At 48.9% G+C, this 18677-nt stretch overlaps 1 protein-coding gene across 1 annotated transcript in view; it reads left to right on the top strand.

Annotated features, from left to right (window-relative positions):
• LOC147016546 (uncharacterized) overlaps positions 1-18677 on the top strand; it is a 162359-nt gene that overhangs the window by 23978 nt on the left and 119704 nt on the right. Inside the window, exons 4-5 of the mRNA XM_085847852.1 lie at positions 15834-15892; positions 16286-16344. Of these exons, the coding sequence (XP_085703978.1) occupies positions 15834-15892; positions 16286-16344 (118 nt within the window). The remainder of the gene's footprint in view (positions 1-15833; positions 15893-16285; positions 16345-18677) is intronic.

Genomic DNA, 18677 nt, shown 5'->3' with positions numbered 1-18677 from the left:
ACTATCGTTGGGCATCGGTTGTGTAGGCCGACAACAGGTTCAGCATTCGTTGGTATAAGTTATCTATAACACAACGAAACGTTCTGTGTCCATTACTAATATGTTATGCATATGACCAACTCGTTATGAATACGTCCGAATCTTAAAAAAAAACATCAAAAGTTCAACGACAGCCAGCGTTTTACATACATTTTAATACGTTGCCATTGCTGGCTAAAACGTCAAGGTGTGACCGGGCCTTTACAGACATGATATATTCAAGGCAGACTACGTTAAAGTTAACTTACGATAACTTCAAGAACTTTTCAAGCCGCCATGTTTCCCATGTTATGGTAACCGGAATGAATCGCTTTCGCTTCGGTCTCCGCCGTTTCGCGACGGAAATAACCGATGTTGCTTCCATTCCCCACCGTTCTATTTCGGGATTGACCGTTCTTGTGTCCGTCACGACCGTTCTTGTGTGTAGAATAATCATGTTGGTTTCGGTTATATTTGCTATTGCGACCGTAATTACTGTGTTGGTTTCAATTTTGGCCGCTTTTTCATCAATTTTAGCTGCTTTTGTAACAAGAATGACGGGTTTTCATTCCGTCTGACAACGTTGGCGTCCGTTTGTTAGGGGGGCCTGATAAAGTGGTCCCAAGACCACTTTAATTAATTCCATTAATATATGTGGAGATAGTCCCTTCACTTTTGTCTAGCGGGGAAACGGGGCGTGCATTGCGAGGATCTCATAGCTGGGTTTACTTACATCATTTCTTCATTTCATTTCTAACTTCATTCCTACTCCTCTTTTCTGATTATTCCTGAGGTAAATCTGAGTCACGTGTGCCCTTCGCTGTGAGATGGGTCCTCAGCAAAGGCCAAGCAGGCATCACACCCCCACCCCTCCGTAGAAAACACAGCCTGCCAAACGCACACACAGCGGTAATTTCCACCCAATGGACAGGAAACACACCCAGCACGACGCCCACGCTGCACGGAACACGTACCGAGGAGACGGAAGAAACAGCACCTTAGAAAGGGCGCTCAAACACCAAATGAGCATCGACAGTGCAGAGCTCCCGTCCTCAAGCGATCCCTCAACCCAACTTTTGCGGTGAGTTATACAATATAACTCTCGAAATGATCGACTTGAGCTTCTGATGATCTGGGGGGAGATTTCTGGTTGCATTGAAAAGGCATATGAATGAATATCTTGTAAGAGGCTGTACAGATGGTGTTTTGCACAATACAGAAGCAAATGACATAATATCGGCAAGAGCGTGGCTAGTAGCTCGGTGCCAATAGCTACCTCGTCAGAGGCCGATAATAGTAAAATGACAACCACGCCGCGTTGTGCATGATACGGGCGGTACAGACTTTTCAACCCATCTATAGACTAATTATATCGATCGGGTTTCGCCCTGCGCACACAATAGCAGAATCGAGCGAACACGAGCGCTGGCCACGTGCGTAATGGCGGAACTGCGCACACTATACATGGGTTCGCCATAACATCGTATCTTCGGTCCTCGCTGGTGGCCGCGGATGTTCCCCACGGACGGTAATTGTCTGCTCGCCTCTACAGCCAGCGAAGCTGCGATCGGGCGGAGGGATGTTGTACAGCTCGGGCCGCGTGGCACACACGGAGCAGGCATGCAAGGCAGACGCCACTCTCGGCCGGTCGTCAGGACATGGCCCGAGGGTTCGTGCAAGGCGATTCATGGCGTGGGAAATTCATATAATGTCGTGGAGTCGGAGCGAGACTGTTCCACAGCACGGGGTTACCTTGCCGGAAATGGAATGTTGCGGTTTCCGGCCATCACGGCCGGGCCGCGCAGGGGTTCATGGCCAATCGGAGCACCCGATTCGGGTGATGACACAACATTTTGGGGTGCCCCCCGCCCCGTGCCGCGGGGCCTATAAAGGCTCTCTCTCTCTCTCTCTCTCTCTCTCTCTCTCTCTCTCTCTCTCTCTCTCTCTCTCTCTCTCTCTCTCTCTCTCTCTCTCTCTCTCTCTCTCTCTCTCTCTCTCTCTCTCTCTCTCTCTCTCTCTCTCTCTTTCTCTCTTTCTCTCTTTCTCTCTTTCTCTCTCTTTCTCTCTTTCTCTCTTTCTCTCTTTCTCTCTTTCTCTCTTTCTCTCATTCTCTCATTCTCTCATTCTCTCTCTTTCTCTCTTTCTCTCTTTCTCTCTTTCTCTCTTTCTCTCTTTCTCTCTTTCTCTCTTTCTCTCTTTCTCTCTTTCTCTCTTTCTCTCTTTCTCTCTTTCTCTCTCAATCTCTCTTTCTCTCTTTCTCTCTTTCTCTCTTTCTCTTTCTCTCTCTTCTCTCTCTTCTCTCTTTCTCTCTTTCTCTCTTTCTCTCTTTCTCTCTTTCTCTCTTTCTCTCTTTCTCTCTTTCTCTCTTTCTCTCTTTCTCTCTTTCTCTCTTTCTCTCTTTCTCTCTTTCTCTCTTTCTCTCTTTCTCTCTTTCTCTCTTTCTCTCTTTCTCTCTCTTTCTCTCTTTCTCTCTTTCTCTCTTTTCTCTCTTTCTCTCTCTTTCTCTCTTTCTCTCTTTCTCTCTTTCTCTCTCTTTTCTCTCTTTCTCTCTTTCTCTCTCTTTCTCTCTTTCTCTCTTTCTCTCTTTCTCTCTTTCTCTCTTTCTCTCTTTCTCTCTTTCTCTTTCTCTCTTTCTCTCTTTCTCTCTTTCTCTCTTTCTCTCTTTCTCTCTTTCTCTCTTTCTCTCTTTCTCTCTTTCTCTCTTTCTCTCTTTCTCTCTCTTCTCTCTTTCTCTCTCTCTTTCTCTCTTTCTCTCTATCTCTCTTTCTCTCTTTCTCTCTTTCTCTCTTTCTGTCTTTCTCTCTTTTTTTCTCTTTCTCTCTTTCTCTCTTTTTTTTTCTCTTTCTCTCTTTCTCTCTTTTTTTTCTCTTTCTCTCTTTCTCTCTTTCTCTCTTTCTCTCTTTCTCTCTTTCTCTCTTTCTCTCTTTCTCTCTTTCTCTCTTTCTCTCTTTCTCTCTTTCTCATGTTCTTTCTCTCTTTCTCTTTCTCTCTTTTTTCTCTCTCTCTCTTTCTCTCTTTCTCTCTTTCTCTCTTTCTCTCTTTCTCTCTTTCTCTCTTTCTCTCTTTCTCTCTTTCTCTCTTTCTCTCTTTTCTCTTTCTCTCTTTCTCTCTTTTCTCTTCTATCTCTTTCTCTCTTTCTCTCTTTCTCTCTTTCTCTCTTTCTCTCTTTCTCTCTAGATCTATCTCTTTCTCTCTTTCTTTCTTTCTCTCTTTCTTTCTCTCTTTCTCTCTCTCTTTCTCTCTTTCTCTCTCTCTTTCTCTCTTTCTCTCTTTCTCTCTTTCTCTCTTTCTCTCTTTCTCTCTTTCTCTCTTTCTCTCTTTCTCTCTTTCTCTCTCTTTCTCTCTCTTTCTCTCTCTTTCTCTCTCTTTCTCTCTCTTTCTCTCTCTTCTCTCTCTCTTTCTCTCTTTTTTTCTCTCTCTCTCTTTCTCTCTTTTCTCTCTCTCTCTCTTTCTCTCTTTTCTCTCTCTCTCTCTCTCTCTTTCTCTCTCTTTCTCTCTCTCTCTCTTTCTCTCTCTTTCTCTCTCTTTCTCTCTCTTTCTCTCTCTTTCTCTCTCTTTCTCTCTCTTTCTCTCTCTTTCTCTCTCTTTCTCTCTCTTTTTTTCTCTCTCTCTCCCCCCTGCCTTGCCTCCTGCTCAAGCTGTTCTTCAACTCCGTGTGTCACGGCTGGACTCCGCCCCCACTTCTCCGCCCACACAACGCTGATACACCCACCGACCTGGTCCCACCTACCACTTCGTACACTCGCTCTGGACTCCACCCTCGCAACTCAAGCCCCTCCTTCACGCCCACGATTTCAACGTGTACTGCGCGAAGCAAGAGACAATGCACCAGCTGTCAGGGGGGTACTGCACCACGGAGCATTCCCCCCAGAAAGTATTGGTGGCTCGTTCGGGCAATCAATTATACAAAGGTACCGAGAGATCGTAGCCTCAACTCCTCTCCTGTCTTGCTTTAATTCCTCTTCATCAGGTTTTCTGTATCTGTGTGTGTGCATGTGTGTGTTTCCTGGAGCCTGTCTATATAAGTAAGCCTGCATAAGACTATTATTATTTTCGGGTGAGGTCTGCTCTGCGTCTGCTTTCATAAGTTGCTTGTTTGTTGCCTCACCACACCTTTCTTCCCCATCTCTGCTTGCACACCCCAATAAATCTATTGACTGTACCACATACCCTTCCTCGCCTGCTTGTTAATAAATCATTAAAAATGTTCCCTGCTCGTTTTTGTCTTTTCCATCATTGATCCAGCATGGTCTGAATCCTAGATTAGCCGGGACTTTATTCCCAACAATCCATTCCTTTTAGCCGGTACGTCCTTGGCAGTGTCGCTCGGCTACATCCGATCCTGTAAAGTGATCTGCTCTGGTAGAGTGATCCCGTTCGGACAAGGCGTACCGAGGGCGCGTTCCCCGGTAATTAAATCACGTGGCTATTTTTAGGTAACAAATAACTAGATAAATAAATAACTAGACGGAGGACCCTAAGTCACGTGGTTGAGTTATTGGCGTCCACGGTCAGTGAAGCGATCCGCCGCGTTACGGAATTATCCGACTGCGACGGCCTACAATTCTGGAGAGTCTGGTGGGAGTAGAGAAAACTTCCCCCCCCCCCCTCATGGTCTTCTCACCTGGCCCACGGCCCGCCACAATATATATATATATATATATATATATATATATATATATATATATATATATATATATATATATATATATATATATATATATATATTGTTGTGAATTCGCGCCCGCCGGCGTGCGAACGGCCACGTAACTCGAATCGCGCACGTCGCCCACCGGACGGACAATTCAGTCATGACCCTCTCGGAACAACGCCGGGAGCTAGTCACGGGTGAGGGTTTAACCTCACCACGATCGTGCCAATTGCCCACCCGTGCAGGATAGGGTTACTCGCCAAATTCGATCTACCTAAGTACCTGCGTGAATGGTCGACCGGGCGATCGTACCACGCCACAGGCCGACTCCGGCACACGGAAAGCACGTTTCCACAGCCATACAAAATGCACAAAAAGCAAATGTAAGAAACACAGTTAAAACCGACTATACACGTACACACGGCAACACTTACACAGTTTTACTTCACAGATGGCGCCAACACACATTTACACAAAAGGAAAAGATGGAAGCCACACTCACAGACAAGGGGGCAGACAGGCCCGTAGGCCAAATGTGTGCGGGACCTCGAGGAGCGGCCAGGTCCGCGAAAACGAGTAGGTCTTACCTGCGTCCTCGTGAAGCGTTGGCGGGCAAGCCGCAAAGTGTCCGCGCCGCTGTGCCCCGACTCCGTGCCCCTGGCGTGCTCGTTGCCACCACGTTTGGGGTGGGGGAGGAACGGGGCCACCTTTGCACTATCTCAGCGTGGGGGAAGGGGAGATTGTTGATGCCCTGGGAGAGGGGAGTGGCTGGCTGGCTTGGGTCCCGCGACGAGATGAGCGATCCCCCACACCGCAACCTCGTCGCCGACCGCCGTCCTTCTTGCCTCGGACCCGAGCTTCCTTGTTCCGAACCGCTGCCTGCAGCTCCACCGCGCGCACTCCCCTTCTTCCAGCTCAACTCTCAACTCCGCTCCCCAATGCTCAACGCTCCAACTCACGCTTAGCTCCACCAGTTCCACACTCTCCTTCTCTCACAACCAACTCCCCGAGTCGCCTTCCGCTCGCATCTTTATAGCTCTCAGGAGGCGCCGATATGCAAATTCCCGGATCAGAACGCGATTGGAGGCGGGGCCACACCGCCCCTCCCCCCGGTCAGCCATTAGTCTGGCAAAAATGGGCGTGAACCTCCCCTGATCCTAAAATTTGCATAGACGGAATTCACCTCCACGCGCCTGTAGGCGGGGCCAAGCCACCTCGCGCTTGCCCATTGGACGAAGGAGAAGTGGGCGTGAAGCATTCCTGATCCGCGGATTGACGTGTTTGGCCTCCATGGCCGAACGGCTCCGGGAACACGACGTTTGGTGTTGACTGGTGGTGTTTGGGAATGGCCGTAGAAGCAATGATGTGGAATGAAGTTGTGAAGGTAAAGGCGAAGGTGGTGGAGGGTCTTCTGTGGTGAGGGTTGGCGTTGTGGTTGTTGTCTGAGGGTTGGCGCGTGGTTGGAGTTGGTGACGATGGCTGGTGTGGTGGTTAAGGTGGTTGTTGTGTGATGGCGGTTGAGATTTGGTTGGTTCAAAATAACGACAGAAAAGAAAAATGGCTAACTCAAAGCGTCGCAGCCCGGATGGATCACATAAATTCCCTCTATACAACGGGTTTGGGCTAACTACACATGTACCTATGGAGATATCTCACCTGAGGGCCCTTTATGGTGTAATGCGAATTTCCACAGCCGTAACAATATATTTATATGCGTATATATATATATATATATATATATATATATATATATATATATATATATATATATATATATATATATATATATATATATATATATAGATATGTATATAGATATATATATATATATATGTATATATATATATATATATATATATATATATATATATATATATATATATTGTTGTGGTTACCAAATTCGCAAACCACCATTCAGGTCCCTTAGGTGAGGTATCTCGGTAAGTGCATGTGTAGTTAGGCCCAAACCCGTTGTCTAGTGGGAATATATGTCATTTATGCGAGCTGCGACTCTTCAGGATAGCCGTTTTTCTTTTACTATCTTTATTTTGGACCAACCGCCATGATTACCACCACAACCACAACATCAACCACTGACCACAACCACCGCTTCACCACAACCGCCACGACCTTCACGTCACACCTCGCAACCGTAGCATCGCCATCGTTCTTGCCCCGCTGTGGGTACCGGTGTTGGATTTGTGCAGAGCGCGCGTCGAACAGCGTGTACAAAATCACGGATTTTGTGCTTCAAAAACGGAAAAAAACGACACACGCCCACTTTTTGCCGTCCAATCGGTGAGCGAGGGGCGATTTGGCCCCGCCTCCAGAACGATCGATATATGCAAATTTGTGGATCAAAAAGCCTTCACGCCCACTTTTTCTCGGGCCAATGGGGAGCGAGGTGAAAGGTCAAAGGGAGGGGGTCAAAGGCGAAGCTACGGGGGGGATAAAAGGACGGTGTTCGTCAGTCAGGAGAATGAGAAGGAGTCGGGGGGAGAAGGAGTCGGAGGGAGAAAGAGTCGGAGGGAGAAAGAGTCGGAGGGAGAAAGAGTCGGAGGGAGAAAGAGTCGGAGGGAGAAAGAGTCGGAGGGAGAAAGAGTCGGAGGGAGAAAGAGTCGGAGGGAGAAAGAGTCAGAGAAGAGTGTGGAAGTCTGGAGCCCGAAGCCTGCAGTAGCTGGAGAAGCTGAAGAGAGTCGAACGAGGGGAGCCCAAAGAAGAGTCCAGGGTGGAGAGTCCAGAGGCGGAGAGGCGGCAGCGGCGAAGGCAGACGAGGGGTGCTCGCGTCGGTGCCAGGAGCTGCACGCCCGAGGGAGGCCGGCAGCGCGACCTGGCCGAGGTGGAGACGCACACCAGGGATAATAAAGATCCTCTATACCCCGAGCATCAGCAACCCCCTCCTGTTTCCCCCCGCGCTGAGATAGTGCGACCAAGGGGGCCCCTTTTTCCCACCCCCTGCCAGGCACTGTCCGCGAGGCCCGCGGAGTGCGGGCGCCATCGCGCTCCGCGTCTCATCACCAGACGGGTAGGCGCGACCCGGTCTCGGCCTCAGGCCTGCCTCATTCTTGGGGGATTTCTTTTCCTTGGTTTTGGGTATGTGTTGTCGGCGCCTGCCTGTGAAGTAGAATTGTATAAGTGTTGCCGTGTGCTCGGTAGTCGGTATTAGCTCTGCATTGTGTTTTCACTTTTATATTTGCTTTTGTGTAAATTGCATTGTGTTTTTTCTGTGTGCTTTTGGTGGAATTGTATTGTGTGCTTTCCGTTCGTCGCGAATAAATGTGCTTTATTGTTGAACTGTCTCCCGCTTTCGCTTCGTCTTTTCCTCTATTGAATCCCCATCTTGCTTCACGTAAAGGGTTGGTAGTGGGCTGAATACGCCCGATAATTAATCAAACCGTCGAGGTCGACGATAACACCGCTCGGTTATCCCGATAGTACGGAACGGGTCGCTAGTGGCCCGTGTCCGTCGACCTGCGGCGAGGTGCGATCGCCCTGGTCTACCCTCCGCGTGGGTACTTAGGTAGGTCGAATTTGGCGAGCAACCCTATCCCACGCGGGGCTGATTGGCTCGATCGCGGTGAGACTCGAAAGGTCCACCCGTGACTGGTTCCCGGCGTTAGTCCGAGAGGGTCACGACTGGATTGTCCGTCCGGTGGGCGACGTGCCGCGATTCGAGTTACGTGGCCGTCAGCACGCCGGCGGGCGCGAAGACCGCAACACTGGTGTCAGGTCGTGCGATACAAATTCATCGCCCTCCTCGCGGCACTGGTATTGGAGAGCGGGACAACAGGCTCTCCTGTCTCCAGCGAAATTCACGGGAATCGGTCCAGGGGTGAGAGAAGCGACCCCCGATTCCCTCCAAATTACGAGCGAGTTAAATTAACCCTTCACGAGAAGCAAGATGGCGTCTCAAGGCGAGCGGGAGCCGGGGGTATTAGAAATGTATATGTGTAGTAATGTAGGATCCATGGTCCAGGATGGAATCCCCGAGCAGGAAATGTTGATTGTGCAGGAACACGGACTCGCCCAACTGAACCCAGAGCCCGAAATGGGAGCGGCAGCGGCCGCAGTGTATGACACCTCCCCCCCCCCTCTCCACCAAAACCCTTCCCCAACCCTCGCCGAAACGGCTCAGCTGAGTGCATCCAACATGGCCCAGCTTACAGCCATGCTGGCGGCAATGACAGAAAAGATGGATACAAATACAAATGAAATGAAAGACATGAACAAGCAAATGAATGAAGTGAAAACGACGATGGATACAAATACAAACGAAATGAAAGGCATGAACGAAAAGATGGATACAAATACAAATGAAATGAAAAACGAAATGAACAAGCAAATAAACGGAATGGAAACAAACATGAAGGAGGAAATGAAAAAGTTCAGGGGTGAGACGCAGAACATGGGCCGATGCCTGCAGGCGGGCATGAAGGCCGTGACAAAGGAAATAATAGTGGAGACAAGGGAGGTAAAGGGTGAAGAGTTGGCAGAGACACGGGAGATAGAAAAAATAGAGGAAAGACTACACGAGGAAGACGGGGTAAGTGACGCACACACACACACACAGAGGTAGTGGAGGATAATGGGGGTGAGCTCGCGGAGCGTGCAGGGACCCGGTGCGAGCACCTGGATGGCCTCCTCCAGGAACGAGGGGAGGGAGTATGCCCCCTTGAGGCGAGTCACGACCAGGTGAGTTCGGTCGTGCTTTGCGAGGTTGAGGGGACGGGTGCTGTGGACGGGTGCACGGAGAGCTTGGGGTGTAGAGGCCCCTGGAGACCCTTGTGGGGACACGAATCCCCAGTGTGGTTGTCCCTGTGTGTGTGGTGCAAGGTGTGAGTGCGTCCCCGTATGTGGAAGCGACCCCGTGTGTGAGTGGTGTGGTGGCGATGGTGCCGGAGTACGTGCTTCCCAGCACGCCGTGTGTGGGTGAGGCACCGTGTGTGAGTGAGGCCGTGTGTGTGGATGAAACGGCCAATATGAATGGAGCACCACGTGTGAGTGGTGTGGTGGCGATGGTGCCGGAGTACGTGCTTCCCAGCACGCCGTGTGTGAGTGAGGCACGGAGTGTGAGTGAGGCACCGCGGGTTAGTGCCCCCGCGTGTGTGGGTGAGGCACCGTGTGTGGAAGAGACCGCGTGTGTGAGTGTCGCCGTGAGTATGAGTGAGGTACCGCGGGTGAGTGCCCCCGCGTGTGTGGATGAGGCACGGAGTGCGAGTGAGGCACCGCGGGTGAGTGCCCCCGCACGCGTGAGTGAACGGCCGTGTGCAAGGTCGCTGTGTGCAAGGGAGACCGTGTGTGTGAGAGAGCGGTATGTGAGGGAGATGTCGGTTGGCATGCGGGAGCACGCAGCCGCGTCTCCCGGTGTGAATGTGATGGAGTGGACTGTGTGCGTCGTGACACGCAGGTATGCGTGTGTGGAATGGAGACGGAGACGGTGACAGAGGAGCGAAAGCCGAGTAGCGGCTGTAGTTGTTTCGAGGACCGTGCCGGGTTCACCCAGCAGTGAGCACGCGGTCCGTGCTGTGCAACGCACGAGACCACCACGTGCTCGCTTGCGAGAGTGAAGTCCCGGTCCGGAAACGCCAGCGGTGGATTTGCCGATCCCGCGGACGGACAAAGTTTAGGCAGGATTATGGATTTGGACCGGAAGGGTTCTCCACGCGATCGTGTGTGTTAAGCTCCAACGGGCAAAGCACATGTGTTCGCGTGGGGAACCCCTCGAGACGTGGGGCTTGTGTTTTTTTTTTATGCGCACGGTGACGCCATGGCTGCACGTGGGGTTGGAATCCGGCAGGAGGGGTATCCCTGCCGGATGGTACCGTCCAGGGAGGGACGAGGTACACGTGCAGCTGCATGGCGTCACGGGCAGGTGCAAAGTGCGCGAGTTGCCGCGCTGGTGCTGCGCATGGGAAAAGGAAAAAGCAAGCCTCACTTTCGGGTACACAGGATTCCTGGGCAAGGGGTGGAAGACCCCCTTATCTGGGCACAGGATGGAAACTAGTTAGGGGGAAGGGTTAGCTTAGTTAGACCGACTCCATGGGGCAGGGGTAAGTCCTCATGGAGTCCGTGGAATGGATTAGTTAGAGGGATTGTAGCGAGCTTTAGGTTGGGAAATTTATTAATGATTTATTTGGAGACAGTGACAGACTTGTGAATGTGTAGTGGGGACGTAGCTTAGCTACGTAGGTTAAATGGAACGTGCTACTAGTTTAAGGGACGACGTGGGAGCACGAGTTAGTTAGGGGATGTAGTTAGGAGGATGGCAGAGTTCAGCGGTGTGTGTGTTGAAGAGTTGTGAGGTGAGTACTTGTTGAGTGAGTGAGGCCAGCGGGTCTGTGTGAGTGGAGCGAATGGGGAATGCATGGTGCGATGAGTGATTGGGGGGAGGAGTGACTCCCGCCCAAGGGACCCCGGGGTCAGAGTAAAGTGAGTTAGGGGTTAGTCACCCTACAAACGGAGGTCGTTTTGCTGTTGGTGGGAATGTAGGCTCGAGACCCATTTGGAGGGGTGCAGGAGCCCTGTTGACGGGCTTGGGAGCGTGGCTGCGAAAGGTGAGTATCGCTGAAAGTGGGTACCCCGGGCACCAGGCTAGTCGGCCGCGGTAGGCCAAGGGCCCATGGGGGCCGGGATAGCGTAGTGGGCACGGGTGCGCCTGCTTGGTGCGGGGGCCCGGGCGCCATTAGCCGCGTGGGCAGTGTTGTGGGCACGGGTGACCTCGGAAAGGGGCCCGGGAGGCCGGCCTGTCACGTGTGTGCGTTTCAGGGAGGTGCCATGGGGGCACTCCCGGTGTTAGGGAGCTGGTAGGCTCGGAGGCAGTGTAGTGCCCGGGGTGCCATAGCGGGAGATTCGGCAGAGGGTCGTGCCTGCCAAAGGGAGCCACGTGTCCCAGCCAGGAGACCTGTGAGGGCACGGGAGAGAAAATTGGGGGGCGAGGCCCGAAATTGTGAGGACACCAACACAGGCGACGGGAATCTGGGTTGTTAGAACCAATAGTTTAAGCGAGAGGCGCTTGTTGAAAGCCCCGGGGTAGTTTAACAGTTAAATGGTTAGGGTAGATTAGGAGATGTACCCTCCGCACCATCCATCCCCTCGCTTCTCGTTGTGGGCCGCTGGACCCACTTTGGGTTAGATCGCCGAACTCTGGGGAGGCCATTCTGAAGCTTCGTTGGGCCTCGGCACAGGACGTTAGCTCTCCCTTATTCTCTCCGGGAAGGGAACGTAGGGGTTGGGAGTAGGCTAGGTGGACAGGATAGGTTAGCCGAATAAGGACGATAAAGGGGGTTAGGGGACGATTTATAGTGGGGAAGTAAAAATAAAACAACAAAAAATAAGTTGGGGCTAAATTGGGGTTTGACAAATTACGGGAGTGGGTATGTACAGTGACAGGCAAAGGCGATAGGTGGGAGGGAGACAGGTAGGTAGGTCCGAGCCCGCCTTCCAAGTGGCCAGCACCACCGCACTCCCTCCACCAACCTCCACTGAACGGCAAAGGCTGGCCAACTTCATCGGCTGGCCGTGTTTTGCTCCAAGGCGGAGGCCGGCCAGACCCCATCGGCAGCTGTGTGCTGCAAGGCCTGTGCCGGCCAGTTCATCTGCTGGCTGTTTTTCTTCAAGGCCTGTGCCGGCCAGTTCGTCTGCCAGCTGTGTTTGCCTGCAGCGGCCTTCTTCTGCAGGCTGTGTTTGCCTGCTACCTTTGCCATGCCATGCCCACTGCCCCTGTTCACCAGCCCCGTTCAAATTTTTGCTTTGCCCCCCCTGTTCATTTCCATGTGCGCCAGGATCAGAAAGCAACAGTTTGCAAGCTGCAAGAACTGCCCTGTTGGCAGCTACAACACGGGCCTGCAGTGGCGGCCCGTGCACCGTGTTTGCGTCCATCCATTCATCCATCCATTCATCCATCCATTCGTTGTGTTCATTGCGTGTGCCACTTGAGCTGGCACGGAGACTGCGTTTGTGCAGCCCAAGCACCGTTGTGGTTCACTGAGTTCAGTTCAAAAGGGAAGGCCTTGGACTGCGTGTGAGCAGCCAGCCACGTTCCCTGTCACCTGCATTGTTTGAGCCAGAGACTGCATGCGGGCAGCCTGGCTCCCTGCTAACTGCTTTTCTTTTGCAGAGTTCAATGATCCTGGGCCATGGTTTAGTGTAAAATTTGTAAGTTAAGGTTAAGATGTACTGTAAATATGAGTGCGCCCCCGGCATGTCTGTCTAGCGCCGGCAATTTTATTTAAGTCGTCCGTGTGAGTGAGTTTGTTTAGATAGTTACGCAGCCCTCAGGTTATTTATTTTGGGGACACAAATACCATGAATGTCGCACTCAGGGATCCGTAGGTAAAATGTACTAGGGGAAAACTACACATGATGGCACACGAAAATTTGACGACTCGGGACGAGTCTGTAAAAAGGGGAGGGGGTAGTGTTGTGGTTACCAAATTCGCAAACCACCATTCAGGTCCCTTAGGTGAGGTATCTCGGCAAGTGCATGTGTAGTTAGGCCCAAACCCGTTGTCTAGTGGGAATATATGTCATATATATAGCTGCGACTCTTCAGGATAGCCGTTTTTCTATACTATCTATTATATATATATATATATATATATATATATATATATATATATATATATATATATATATATATATATATATATATATATATATATATATATATATATATATATATAGATATGTATATATATATATATATATACATATATATATATATATATATATACACTAGCGGGGAACACTTACACATTGTAAGCATTGTGTAAGCATATGAACCGTGCTTCCCCATTGTCTTGGGTCGCTCACCTGCATTTTTTTCATTCAATTATATTTTCATTTATGGATGTCCCACATGTGTGACGGCCTACAATTCCGGAGAGTCTGGTGGGAGCCGAGAAAGCTCCCCCCCCTCCCAGTGGTCTTCTTACCCGGCCCTCAGCCCGCAACAATATATATATATATATATATATATATATATATATATATATATATATTAGCAGGGTATGCTTACACATTGTAAGCATATGAATCGTGCTTCCCCATTGTCTTGGGTCGCTCACCTGCATTTTTTTGCATTTTTTAATATTTTCATTTATGGATGTCCCACATCGAAACTGTACCAGTTTCGATGTCCATCAACACGCAGAATTTCAGCTTTCTACGTCACCCAGAAGGTACCGATCGTTAATATCAGTCAGTGAGTGAGTCAGTCAGTGGTGAAAAAGAGCTTTATATGGTGGAATCGCAGGGTGTGCTTTCACGTTGTGAAAGCTTACGAACCGTCAAACCTCGACTCAGATTCTGCAACTGGTCCAGACGGCATCAGCCCACGTGTCCTCAAAACCTGCTCTTCTGCTCTTTCACACCCTCTCTCTGTTCTATTCACCCTCTCATTTGCTCAAGGTCAACTGCCATCTGCTTGGAAATCAGCAAACATCACTGCCCTGCATAAAAAAGGTGCAAAAACAGATCCCTGCAACTACAGACCAATCAGCCTTCTCCCAATCATCAGCAAGGTTATGGAATCCATCATCACCTCAGACATCAAATCCTTCCTCTTCTCCAATGGCTTGATTTCTGATCATCAATTTGGTTTCAGACCAGGTCACTCTACCCTGGATATGCTGCTTCTGCTCTCCCAACAATGGATGGAGGTCCTCAATGCCAGACAGGAAATCCGAGCCGTATCCCTGGACATATCGCGTGCTTTTGACACAGTCTGGCACCCTGCCCTGCTCACCAAACTCTCTTCCTGTGGTATCCAAGGCCACCTCCACTCATGGCTCGCAGACTTCCTCTCCTGTCGCAGTCAACGTGTGGCCCAAAATGGAGTTCTTTCATCCCCCCTTCCTGTCCAGGCTGGAGTTCCTCAAGGTAGCGTTCTGGGCCCTGTTCTTTTTCTGGTTTTCATCAATGATCTCTCCGACTCTCTGGAAAATCCTCTATATCTGTTTGCTGATGACTAACCCTCTGCCGCACCATCGGTCATCCCTCAGACCGGCAAGCAGCAGCTTCTTCGCTCACTGCAGATCTGGATAAAATCACAAACGTCTAACACGTGGAACATGTCTTCCAATCCGGACAAATCTCACACTCTCACTATGTCTCTCTGAAAGGACCGTTTAGAAAATCCCCCATCCACTTTCTCAACAATCCTCTGGAAGAAGTCCTTTCTTTCAAGCTTCTGGGTCTCACTATCTGCCATGACCTTTCCTGGGAAAGCCACATTTCAAACCTCGCCTCCAAAGCCAGTCGCCGACTGGGAATCCTCCGTCGTGCAAAGTCCTTCCTCATCCCACCTGAGCTCCTGACCACTTGCAAAGCTTTTGTCTGCAGCCTGATGGAGTACTGCTCTCCCCTCTGGGCTGGTGCTCCTGCTTCCCACCTTTATCGGCTTCACGCTGTAGAAACCAAGGCATTTCGGATCATTGGCATATCCTGCAATGAGGCTGGGTCTTTGGGCCTCTCACTCATTCACCGCAGGTTGGTCGGTAGTCTTTCTGTCTTCTACCGTCTCCTGTCCAGCCTTGCCACCCCTGCTCTCTCTGCGATTTGTCCCCACCACATTTCCGTGGGGCGCTCAAGGTCCGCCAACAACCCCCTTCTGGTAAAACTACCAAAATCACGAATCACTGCTCACTTTCACTCTTTCATTCCTCTTTTTTCCCGCCTTTGGAATAAACTCCCTCACTCTATTCATTCCCATTCTTCCCTCCAGGCCTTCAAAACAGCTGTTCACCACCACCTCTTATCATCCAAATCCTCGATCTTTTCTACCCCCGATAATCCACCCAAGCCCACCTCCTTCAAATTCCCTGCTTTCCTTCCTGAAAGTCCCTGTAATGTCCATCTTCTATTCACCATGTTCCCCGTCCCATCCCTCTCCCTTCCACAGATCTAATGTCTCTGTTCCCCACTGTTTTGTCCCTCCCACTCCCTCCCCTCTTCTCTCATGTCCCCCATGATGTGCGTTGTGTGTTAGCTCTCACACGAGCCTGCACAAGGTATACAAAAAAACAAACAAAAAAAAAACGTGCATCCCCATTGTCTTTGGTAACTCACCTGCATTTTTTTCATTTTTCATTGTTTTTTTCATTTATTTATAATTTTTATTTATGGATGTTGTCCGGTGATTCTTTGATTTCTTTTTTTTTTCCAGTGTACCAGCCTCGACATCCATTGGGACACAAAATTTCAGCTTTATACATCACCCAGAAGGTATTGATCTTTATTATCAGTCAGTGTGTCAGTGAGTGAGTGAGTCAGCCAGTGGTGAGAAAGCTTTATATATTACTCGCAGGGTACGCTTACACATTGTGTAAGCAAGCACACGAACCTTGCTTCCCCTTTTTCCCAGGTCACTCACCTGCATTTTGATTTTTCATTTATTTGTTTTCTTTCCTTGTTTTTTTTTCATTTATTTATATTTTCATTTACGGATGCTTTCCGACAGTTTTTTGATTTGTCCTGGTGTATTGGCTTCAATCTCCATCGGCACACAAAATTACCATGTTTTCCCATCGTCTCGAGTCGCTCACCTGCATTTTTTTTCATTCATTTATATTGTCATTTATGGATGTTGTCTGATGATTCTGTGATTTTTTTCCCCAGTGCAATGGCTTCGATGTCCGTCGGCACACAAAATTTCAGCTTTCTCCATCACCGGGAAGGTACCGATCTTTAATATCAGTCAGTGAGTCAGTCAGTCAGTCAGTCCATCAGTGGTTAGAAATAGTTTTATAAATATTAGATATGAATGTATGTATACCCACATCAATATAAAGACATAAGATATGCATTTAGATTGTGCTTCATTGAACATAATGCGGACACCCGGTTATAAACATCTAATTTCATCCCGTAATTCGGTTGATAAAATATACTGCTCATTCGAGTATTAAGCATCAGGGAGAAGGCTCAGCATGTTTTAATCTCTTCAACCATATGGCGGTTAAGTTATTGCGGGCATTTCTTAAAAACACAGGAATGCAAGTTTAATCAAATCGTTAACAAAAAAAATCACTCATTCACACATTTACTCGTTGCTTTTAAAATAACACGTCGAGATCTAAACATGTCAAATTGCACTAAAAAAAAAAAAATCTTTTTTGACATTGTAAATTTTATGGTTTGACTCATGGGAACTCCACATACCCCAGTAGCAAGACCTACTACTACTACTACTACTACTACTACTACTACTACTACTACTACTACTACTACTACTACTACTACTACTACTACTACTACTACTATTACTCTAACACCACCCCTTCCAATCCAACGGCTCTTGTTATTCCCACCTTCTTGTGGGGGTAAGCTGGGGGAACTTTTTCACTCCATCTTTCACGAACTGACTGGCCAGGCCTAACGTTCGACTGAAGGTCATTTTTTGTAATTCGTCCAAGTTGCCGGTGACAACTAGTCAACAATTCACGAAAGAATTCGTGTGATATCTGACGTCGACAGTCCACCACATTATGCTAGCAGATGGGACATCCGGCTTAACGTCCATCCCAAGGGACCCCACCTGGAAAGCATCAATACGACAGTTAATATAAATAGGGTCGGCAATCAAAGGCAGACGAGACGGCCACCTCTGCCACCATCCATCCTGTCGGACACAATGGAAGAGGCACCTAGATTTGAACCGGTGACCTCATCTGGAGAGGTTTCGTTATCATTATTTATTTATTTATTTATTGTCGCTGGTCTATCAAAGTATATTTGGTGAGCAGATGATTGATCTCCGACCTCGGTGACATGCTCACCACGTTGTTAAATCGTCCCGATCGGCCATGTGAAAAAGAACGAGTCGTGACGGGGAGGGGATTTTTCGCGCGGTTAAGGCCATTTTAAATAAACATCGTGTGGTTGTAGCCGTTTTAAATAATCATCTCGCGGTTACGCCGTCGTTGTCAGGGCCGAATGCAATTTTCTCCGCAACGTCCGCCCAACGCAATGGCCGATCGACACATTGAATGGCATTTTCATTTTCATGGGATGAAGACATTGTTTTCCTGGATGCTTGGCACCCAACGACCTTAACCCTCGCTTTGTGAGCTGCTCTGGTCCGGGCAAGCTACCAGGATCACCAAAACACACACACACACACACACACACACACACACACACACACACACACACACACACACACACACACACACACACACACACACACACACACACACACACACACACACACACACACACACACATATATATATATATATATATATATATATATATATATATATATATATATATATATATATATATATATACACACACACACACACACACACACACACACACACACACACACACACACACACACACACACACACACACACACACACACACAGACACACACACACACATATATATATATATATATATATATATATACACACACACACACACACACACACACACACACACACACACACACACACACACACACACACACACACACACACACCGGCACCAGCTGCTTCAACACAATGATATTATGCACGTGAATTAAACACCACATTAATGAGGTCCATCTGGTATAAGTAATTAGCTTTTGAACAACCTTGCGCCCGTCGACGTGCCTGAATATGTTCGCACGGAGGAACGGTGCAAGAGAGCGTCCGGAGGTCGAGTGGGGTGGGGGGTGTATATTACTATATTTTCAGCTCGGCGAGGAAAGGGTTAAAGAATACGGGACGCCGTCGTGGGTGAAATAATATTTCACACAGAGTTTATCAAATTTCAGTCGAAACTGGTAATGGAAGTAAAAAAATATATAATGTATTATTTTTGCAATTTGTAATTTTTCCGTCAACATCGCGTCGTAAATTTGTGTGTGCACGCAAAGTCGGCTGCGCTATGACGCGCTCTCAGTGGCAGCCAATGAGGCCTATGGATGGCCCCTGTTGCCATGTCACGTGACCTCTATGAAACCGTTCTCTTGCCGTCATTTGCAGAGCAGCGGCCCCTCTCTGACATTAAATGCAAA

The sequence above is a fragment of the Eptatretus burgeri genome, chromosome 11 (assembly GCF_056783735.1).
Source record: "Eptatretus burgeri isolate ZD-2024b chromosome 11, Ebu_testis_v1, whole genome shotgun sequence".
Lineage (NCBI taxonomy): Eukaryota > Metazoa > Chordata > Myxini > Myxiniformes > Myxinidae > Eptatretus > Eptatretus burgeri.
Note: the sequence above shows the minus strand (reverse complement) of the source record. Positions and strands in the feature narration are given on the sequence as shown.